Source organism: Pelodiscus sinensis, chromosome 30, assembly GCF_052426305.1.
Source record: "Pelodiscus sinensis isolate ZL-2025 chromosome 30, ASM5242630v1, whole genome shotgun sequence".
Taxonomy (NCBI): Eukaryota; Metazoa; Chordata; order Testudines; family Trionychidae; genus Pelodiscus; species Pelodiscus sinensis.
This window is the reverse complement of record NC_143081.1, coordinates 14,171,229-14,181,235: the sequence shown is the minus strand read 5'-3', so window position 1 is coordinate 14,181,235 and position 10,007 is coordinate 14,171,229. Positions and strand designations below refer to the sequence as shown.

At 45.9% G+C, this 10,007-nt stretch overlaps 1 protein-coding gene across 1 annotated transcript; it reads left to right on the top strand.

Moving 5' to 3' along the window:
- The first annotated feature begins 7,496 nt into the window (after positions 1–7,496).
- Positions 7,497–8,447, top strand: LOC102446887 (olfactory receptor 6F1-like). The gene has a single exon (XM_006135716.3). It carries the CDS (start codon positions 7,497–7,499, stop codon positions 8,445–8,447), a length of 951 nt encoding a protein of 316 aa, XP_006135778.3.
- The last annotated feature ends 1,560 nt before the right edge of the window (positions 8,448–10,007 follow it).

The following is a 10,007-nucleotide window of genomic DNA, read 5'->3' as shown; positions in this document are numbered from 1 at the left end:
GTCTGTCTTCTGCCCCCAAACGCATTGGCTTTCATCTTGGCCACTCAAATGCAGCAGCTCAGTCCGACCTCTGAGAAGGCGGTGTCCCTGTTGCCATGCATGCAATTAGACCATGAGTCTCACATGGAATTCTCCTCTTGCTTGTCTTTATATTATTACGGGACTAGCTTCTGACAGAGGGTCTACTCGGTCCTCCATCAATCCCCTGCAAATTAGACTGGCAATTATTGAAGTGCCTAAAGAAATTTAGTTACCCAAACATCATTGATTTTAATGGGAGTCGGGCACCTAACTCCCTTGGTCTTCTGGAAGATCCCAGCCTACGTCTCTGTGAAGGGAAGGAAGACCAGCTGCGTCATTTCAGCAATGCTGTGGTCCTTCACTCAAACGTTATTTAGTCCTTAGTCTAGCACGTTTCCATTGTGTTTCCAATGATGAGGCCTGATATTCCTGATATTCCATCTGTGGTCCAGCAAGATTTTAGTTATTCAAATGTCCACTTTTCATGGGTGTGGACAAGTTTCCCGCAGACCTGTAAAGTTTGTTTACAGCCCCCAGTCCTGGCTTGCAGTCCTGTGTGGATATTTGGCTTTGATTTACCCCCTCAGTGTCTTCTAAGTACCCAGCAAGCAGTGGCAGTGTTGGTCATGCTGCTAGACAATATTGATCTCCCGTGGTCAGGCAAATTCTCTGGTTCAACATCGGTCAGGCCATAGGGTGCCGGATTAGAGAGGTTCAACCTGTACATTAAAGAACACTAGGGAACTTCTAGTGCACGGTGTGTCAGGAACAGTCTTTCATAGGTAATTAAGTGACTACTGTGTATCTCTAGACATCTGAATGACATTAAACATCTGATACTTTATACTGCTGTATCATACACCACTTATTGCACTTATTAATCACAGAATCCTAGTGTGGGTAGAGACCTCAGGAGTCATGAAGTCCAACCCCCTGTCCAAGGCAGGAACAACCCCAACTCAATCATCCCAGCCAGGGCTTGGTCAAGCCAGGACTTCAAAATCTCTAGGGATGGAGATTCCACCCCCTCCCTAGGTAACCCATCCCAGTGCTTCCCCACCCTCCTAGTGAAATAGCTTTTCCTAATATACAACCTAGACCTACCCCACTGCAATGTGAGACCATTTCTCCTTGTTCTGCCACCTGCCCCCACTGAGAACAGCCTCTCTCCAGCCTCTTTGGAACCCCCCTTCAGGGAGTTGAAGGCTGCTCTCAAATTTCCCCTCACTCTTCGCTTCTGCAGGGTTAAATTTTGATGCAGTTTCCTAACTTTCAACGGGCACAATGGGCAAGAATTGGAAAATGTGTGGGCACCCAACAGGACTCTCTAATGCACATTGACACCTAACCCTCACTGCCTTGGGTGGATGTCTGTTCCGACGTGCTTTGAAAATTCCCATATGCCTCTCTCAGTCTGACCATTTGTAATGTTCAAGTAACTTAAACAATTGCACATGGGTGAGTTTGCTAGAGAACAGACACAGAGGAGCAAGGCTTCCTAACGTCCCCTGCTTATCTATAGCAGAGGACAACGTCCGTACCAAGCCAGGGGTTGGCACATTCTAGAAAAGCCCATGAAAGTCTATGGAGATGCAATCTCCAGGGTCACTTCCGAGGAATATAAATTGGGGTTATTTGCGAGACCTGCCGAGTTGCCGTCTGTAAAAGCAGGTAAGGGGAAAGGCACCCTCAGGGTAATGAAATGAGAATGGAACGATATGCTAATCAGCACAGAAATCTGTGTAATATGCAGGAGGAGATTTATGGAACCTTTAAATGTTTGATGTGTAAGTGGAGGAGAAAGATGGCTCCCTCTTTTGCGGTGATTTTTTCCCCCTCTGAATCTAGGAGTGCTACACTCTAACAAGAGACTATAAGGTAGAAAGGTGAGGTTTGGTTAGTTCTCTCAAAAAAAAGCTAAAAATCTAAGTCCTCTTAAGTGTGTGTGCGTCTGTCTGTCTGTCTGTGTCTGCCTGTGTGTGTGTGTGCGAGTGAGAAAGAGTGAGAGAGGGAGAGTCTATCTCCGAAATATAATTTAAACCCCTTGTATCTACCATACATATTTGTTGAGAGATTGTGGGTCTGTGTATCTGTATGTGTGTGTCTGTCTGTGAACGTGTTTGTCCAAGAACTCTTCCCAAATGGTAAGCGCTAGGGCCACCAAATTCGGTAGGCAGCTTCCTTTGATCATAACGTAGAGTGGTGTAGAAGTTGGGTTGTGTCAGGAAAACGGGATATGCCCAGAATGGGATTGCTTCTCAGAACACCAAATGGAAAAGAGACACAGAATCCCCAAGGCAGGTGAATGGGGCTGGTTGCGGGTGTGCCCCACTCCTGTCTGGGACTGTGCCGGCCCCAATCCCCCCCCACCAAGTGCCTTTTAGGGACCTGCATGGGAGACTGAATATCCCCCCTTCCAATTCATTTAGGAACATTGCCGGCTGTTCCCGTTTGTTAGGGAGCGAGGGGAAAGTGCTCAGTTTGCTGCATCCTCACACTGGCTGGGGAACACAGGGGACAAATAAATTGGGACCTGCCCCAGCTGGGGGACGTGTCCCCCGTGTTCCAGCTGTGCCCTTTGGACCTGCAGCGGCCATGGAGAGACGCTTCTCACCTGGCCCCACACTGCTGCGGTGAGAGAGGGCTGGAGTTAGCTCCTCTCCCCAGGGCAGCCTGCACCTTGCACCCTCCTTCCCAACCCCTCCATAGAGCAATGATTCAAATGAACCATGGACATTGTCATTCTATGTTCCAACCCCCCCCCCCCCCAAAAAAAATAAATGGAGTGAAGGACCTGAGGGACACCAGGTAAATCTGTGAGTTAACAGACATGGTCTCCAGGTTCGGGGGTGATCCCAGCTGGTGCGGGGAAAACGTTTCCCACGCTGAGTCACCGGTGCATGGGTCACATATGTCTATATCTTTCCTCCCTCTCATGCGTTTTGTCTTTATCTCATTCTTCTGCAACTCTTGAGTGCGTAAGAGACCACAATGGCCTCTGCCACAGGGGTGCAGCTTTCATGGCAGCTACAGGGGGATGAGTCAAGGAGACAAAAAACTGAGGGTATGTCTACACTACCCCCCTAGTTCGAACTAGGGGGGTAATGTATGCATACCGAACTTGCTAATGAAGCCCGGGATTTGAATTTCCCGGGCTTCATTAGCATAAAGCCGGCGCCGCCATTTTTAAAAGCCGGCTAGTGCGAACCCCGTGCCGCGCGGCTACACGCGGCATGGGCTAGATAGTTCGGACTAACAAGGCGTACAGATAATTCGGAATAGCTTGCTAGTCCGAACTATCTAGCCCATGCCGCGTGTAGCCGCGCGGCACGGGGTTCGCACTAGCCGGCTTTTAAAAATGGCGGCGCCGGCTTTATGCTAATGAAGCCCGGGAAATTCAAATGAAGCCCGGGAAGTTCGAACTAGGGGGGTAGTGTAGACATACCCTAAAAGTGGACAGGTTCCTTCACTCATATGCAGGCTGTTTTCGTAGCTCAAAACACCACTCCGGCAGATGGGAAATAAGGAGTGGGTGATTGTCCGACTCTGTCACTGACTTGCTGTGTGAACTTCACACAACCCCTCCATGCCTCAGTTTCTCTTTCTGTCAATACATGAGCTACCACTGCTCACCCGCCTTAGGCACATCGCTCCGGATCTGCAGGTGAGAGAGTTCCGTGCGCTTCTCCCAAGCTTTCCAGAGAGAACAAAGAGACCCTCGTGGACTTCCCTGTCTTTGGGCCAGGCCCTCGTTAAGCATGGAGTTTAGGGCATTAGAAGACAGGAGTATTTTTTCTCTGTACTGGAATTTGCTCCTGTCTTCTGATGTATCTCCTCTTTTTGCAGACAACTGATAACGGCTAATTATTTACTAGGGGGGTGCCAGATCATTCCCGGCAACAAAGGGGGGACTTCTCAACCCGTCGGAGAATGTAATAGCCCGGGAGCAGACAGTGACTGGGAGATGCCAGATTAGTCCCCTGTGGAATAAGGAGAAGTGGTAGTGTGGGATTTTCAAATAAGTTGATGGGAAATATTTTGTCGCAATGTAGGGCGAGGAAAAATTTCAACAGCCAATCAGGGACAGATTTTTCAAGCTATTGAGGCATCCACCAGTATTCTCAAAGTCCTCAAGATGCCTAAACCTCACTCAACTCCACACGTGTCGCAGAAGAATATTAAACAGACACCAATAGGTGAGAAGCAGCTGGAGATGGCAGGAGCTGGGAAGAGAGCTGTGTTAGTAGGAGCATTTCCAGCTGATCTAGAGAAGTGATTATTCCACTTTATACGACACTGGTGAGGCTACCTCTCAAGTGTTGCATCCAGTTCTGCCCTCCCTCCCCCACTACAGAAAGGATGTGGACGCATTGGATAGGGAGAGGGTCCAGCGTTGGGGCAACAAAAATTATTCGGGGGGCTGGAGTAAATGACCTACGAGGAGAGGCTGAGGGATTTGGGCTTGTTCAGTCTGCAGAAGAGAAGAGTGAGGGGGCATTTAAGAGCAGCCATCAACTTCCTTAAGGGAGGTTCCAAAGAGGCTGGAGAGAGGCTGTTGTCAGGGGTGGCAGATGGCAGAACGAGGAACAATGGTCTCAAGTTGCAGGGGAGGAGTTCTAGGTTGGAAATTAGAATAAACTATTTCCCTAGGAGGGGGGTGAAGCACTGGGTTGGGTTCCCTAGGAAAGGGGTGGAATCTCCATCCCTAGAGATTTTGAAGACCTGGCTTGACCAAGCCTTGGCTGGGATGGTTGAGTTGGGAATGGTCCTGCTTTGGGCAGGGGGTTGGACTGAGTGACTCCTGAGGTTTGCTCCAACCTAACCTTGTATGATTTTCTGACTAAAGTTAGACATTTGAAAATCAGCAGATCTAGATAATTCACACTCAAGAGGGTTAATCTTGGCTGGGGAGCACACTGGACATTTACGGCTAATTTTCTTCAAGCATCAGGTAACAAGGATCTGAAGCAATCCAAGATGCCAATGTTTAAAGAGGGCAGATGGCAGAAGCAATGGAGGTATCGACTTCTCAGGTTGAGATTGACCTTATGCAAGATGGTTAATAAGGAACTCAATGAATAAAGCAATATAATTAATGCAACTGAACCTGAGTTGACGGATCCTTTCAAACTAACGGGGTGTCATTTTTGATGACAGTACAACCACAATTGATAAAGGTAACAGTGCTGAGGTAACAGCCATTTGACTTCATATTGCACAATATTTTGATTAAACAGCTCAAAGGATACAAATAAGACATGGCACATAATACATGGACTCTGGCTAAGTGTTGGGTTTCAAAATGTAAGCGTGGAAGGGAATTATCAGGAGACAGGAGTTTAACAAGGTTCAAAAAAAGGGCTAGATAGATTCATGGAGGTTAGGTCTATCTGTGGTGCTATTAGCCAGGATGGGTAGGAATGGTGTCTCTAGCCTCTGTTTGTCTGGAGGTGGGTGACGGGGGAGGGATCACATGAGGATTACCTGTTGTGATCACTTCTTTTGGGGCATCTGGTATTGTCTGCTGTTGGCAGACAGGATACTGGGTTGGATGACCCAATATGTCCGTTCTTCTGTTCATATGTTCTTATATTAACAGGTGTGAATCTACAGAGGTCCAATGGGGTTTTGTGAATATCCTAACACTGTTTTAACATTTTCAGTGATATGAAAAGTAACGTGAACTCACCATTGATAACGTTTACCAATGACACAAAAACAGAGACGTAGTTAATGAAGAGGACAGGTCACTGATACCGAAGGAGCTGCTCACTGACAAAGCTGGGCGTAAGCAAACCTGACTTTTATTATGACGAAATATAAATGTACTTGCTGAGGGCTAAAGAATTTTGGCTATGCTAACAGGACAGCCTGGGATACAGTGACATTGAAAAAGAAATAATTAACTTTTGTAGCAATTTACTAACCATCATGGTGGATTCTCCATCAGTGAGAATTTTTAAATCAAGATGTTTTAAAAAAAAAATCTTCTTTAGACATTGGTTGGAGAAGTTATCTGCACTCTGTTAAACAGAAGGCAAGATGAGATGGTCCCTTCTGCTTTGGCATTTCTAAATCGAATCAACCAATGAGTTCATGGGTCCCTACATTTTTCAAAGTCCCACTACATGCCTCAAAACCTTGAAAATCTGGCCCTTGTTGAGTTGGGAAGGCCAATATGATAAAGAGCTTTGATCTTTCACAGCCAGACTTTCAAAGGTATTTAACGGGCAAAAGCTTCAGAGGGACGATTGTGGGGACTTTCAAAAGTCTCGCCCGCTGATGCAGGCAGTGATCAATAGCTCAATGTCAGGATGGCGGCCGGTTTCTAGCCCCAAGGTTCGGTTCTGGGACCAGTTCTGTTCAACATCTTTATGAATGACCTCGATGAGGGGATGGATTGCACCCTCAGCAAGTTTGCGGATGACACTAAGCAAGGGGGAGGGGTAGACATGCTGGAGGGCAGGGATAGAGTCGAGAGTGACTTAGACAAATTGGAGGATTGGGCCACAAGAAATCTGATGAGGTTCAACAAGGACAAGTGTAGAGTCCTGCACTTGGGACAAAAGAATCCCAAGCATTGTTACAGGCTGGGGACCAACTGTCTAAGTAGCAGTTCTGTAGAAAAGGATCTGGGGATTACAGTGGATAAGAAGCTGGAGATGAGTCAACACTGTGCCCTTGTAGCCAAGAAGACTAATGGCCTATTAGGTTGCATTAAGAAGAGCATTTCCAGTCAATCTAGGGATGTCATTATGCTTCTTTACTTGGCTCTGGTGAGGCCAAATCTGGAATATTGTGTCCAGTTCTGGGCCCCCAATTACAGGAAGGATGTGGATGCATTGGAGAGGGTCCAGCAGAGGGCAACCAAATTGATTAGGGGGCTGGAGCAAATGACCTATGAGGAGAGGCTGAGGGAGTTGGGTTTATTTAGTCTGCAGAAGCGAAGAGTGAGGGGGGATTTGAGAGCAGCCTTCAACTTCCTGAAGGGAGGTTCCAAAGAGGATGGAGAGAGGCTGTTCTCAGTAGTGACGGATGGCAGAACAAGGAGCAATGGGCTCAGGTTGTGCTGGGAGAGGTCCAGGTTGGATATTAGGAAAAACTATTTCACTAGGAGGGTGGGGAAGCACTGGAATGGGTTACCTAGGGAAGTAGTGGAGTCTCCATCCCTAGAGGTGTTTAAGTCTCAGCTTGACAAAGCCCTGACTGGTTTGATTTAGTTGGGATTGGTCCTGCCTAGAGCAGGGGGCTGGACTTGATGACTCCTGAGGTCTGTTCCAGCTCTATGATTCTATGATTTTTGTAAATCTCCAACGGTGCCATCCAAACGCTTTACAAACTCCTCGCTTTTAGAGCCCTGATAACCTAAGCTGATTTTGTTTTGGGACTTAGACCTCTAAATCATTTTCACACCTTTGTCCAACAACCCATAAAACAAAAATGGCCCCTCAGTTATGTCTCTTTTCTCTTGACAGATGGAGCTCGCATCTGGAGTAGGGAAGGGAAACCAGTCCAATGGACAGGAGTTTATCCTCCTGGGATTCTCCGGCAATCAATATTTGCAGATCTCTCTTTCTGTGGTGTTTACCACAACGTACGTCCTGACAATCGCAGGAAACGTTGCCATAATAGCTCTAGTCATGGTCCATCCTCACCTCCAAATGCCCATGTACTTTTTCCTTTCCAACCTCTCCTTCCTGGAGATCTGGTACACCACAGCTTGTGTCCCTAAAGCAATTACCATTTTCCTGGGGAAAAGCAGAACCATCCCCTTTCTTAGCTGCATCCTGCAGATGTACTTCATTTTTACCCTAGGCTGCACAGAATTTTTCCTCTTGACTGCCATGGCCTATGACCGCTATCTGGCCATTTGCTATCCATTGCACTATAGCACCATCATGAGCAACACCAAGTCTGCTCAGTTGGCCCTGGGCTCCTGGGTCTCTGGTTTCGTGATTGTTTCTTACCCAACTTCACTGATGGCCAAGATGTCCTTTTGCGGATCCAACATCATCAACCATTTCTTCTGCAGCACCGATTCCTTGGTCATTCTCTCCTGCTCAGACACCACCCCATTTCAGTTGGCAGCTTTTACTATGTCGACCATCGTCATCCTGGGCTCATGTCTGATAACCGTGGTCTCCTACATTTGCATCATCTCCACCATCGTGAGGATCCCGTCGGCCGAAGGCCGACAAAAGGCCTTTTCCACATGCTCTGCTCATCTTATTGTAGTACTTATGTGGTACGGTTCCAATATCTTCCTATATGTCAGGTTTTCCACGCAGAACTCTTTAGAGATCAACAAGATTGTCAACACTTTGAGCATTATCATAACTCCGCTGTTAAACCCTTTCATCTACACTCTGAGAAATAAGGAGGTGAAGAAGGCTTTCTGGAAGATATTCAGTGGGACATCAAGTTAGCTTTGAATGGCTTCCATGTTACTGCCTTGATTATCAACCTGTTCTCATGTTTGCATTGGACAGGGACAGGCCTAGACAAAATGCCACCAACAGAAGCATCTTTGATGTTCCTCCTCTGTTTGTTAAACTTTTGAACACCTTGTTTTTTATTGCATTTTTTAGCTCAGTACGCAATTTTGATGGAAAATCGATGTGCATGATTCATCCATCATGTAAGATGAGATGTTTGCATACTATGATCTGTAAATATTTGTTTTGTATTTATACAAATACGCATATGTTAAACTCATGTAACCGATCAGTTTTAATGTCACAATCTATTGAATCTGTTTATCTTATTTTTGTGTATGTATCATTCTTGTATGTACGGTTAGAAATAAAGGGTATGAAACGGTTTATAGTTTTAAATGCATGAATGAAAGCTGTCAAGGGTGTTTCCAATGCTCTGGCAACCTTAATGAATGGGTGACCACTGGGTGATCAACTTAATGGCCTTGACTTCTCTCTGAAGTTTGAGCAGTGTTTAGTCCAGGAAAGACAGACAACAAGGGCAATTTGTACTAGAATACCAGTTTAACCAGGAATATCTGAGGAATATAAATTAGGCCGAAAGTAAACAAAGCAGGTAAGGGGACAGGCACCAGCATGATAATGAAATAGTAATGGAACTGGATGCAAATCAATATAGATGTCTTCACAATATACTAGGATGATGTTTATGAAACCTTTAAATATTTGATTTATAGCTGGAGAAAATATGTGTCACCCTCTCATAAGGAACATAAGAACAGCCAAACTGGATCACACCAAAGGTCCACCCAGCCCAGTGTCCTGTCTGCCCGAAGTGGCCAATGCCAGATACCCCAGAGGGAGGGATCAAAACAGGGAATCATCAAGTGATCCATCCCCTGTTGCCCATTCCCAGACAAACAGAGGCTAGAGACACCATTCCTACCCATCCTGGCTAAAAGCCAGGGATGGACCTAACCTCCATGAACTTATCTAGCTCTTTTTTGAACCCTGTTAAAGTCTTGCTTTCACAACATCCTCAGGCAAGGAGTTCCACAGGTTGACTGTGCACTGTGTGAAGAAAAAAACTTCCTTTTGTTTGTTTTAAACCTGCTACATATTAATATCATTTCGTGAACCCTAGTTCTTATATTATGGGAATTTTTCCTTATTCACATTTTCCACACGAGTCATGATTTTATAGACCCCAATCATATCCTCCCTTAGCCTCCTCTTTTCTAAGTTGAAAAGTGTAAGGGTATGTCTACACTACAAAGTTAATTTGAAATAACAGCTGTTATTTCGAATTAACTTTAATAACATCTATAAATGTAAACTGCTATTTCGAAATTAATTCGTGAAGCACTTATTTCAAATTTGGTAGACTTCATTCTACGAGGAGTAACGCCAAATTCAAAATAGCTATTTCAAATTAAGTTCCATGTAGACACTTAAATCGAAATAGGGGGCCTCTGGCCCTTCCCAGGGAGCCCTGGTGCCCACTCTGGGCACAGCCAGGAAAACTTCCTCTCCTCTCCCCCAGCCCTGGAG

Excerpts from the sequence above, each read along its gene's own strand:
- LOC102446887 (XM_006135716.3), top strand. The coding sequence starts at position 7,497 with ATGGAGCTCGCATCTGGAGTAGGGAAGGGAAACCAGTCCAATGGACAG.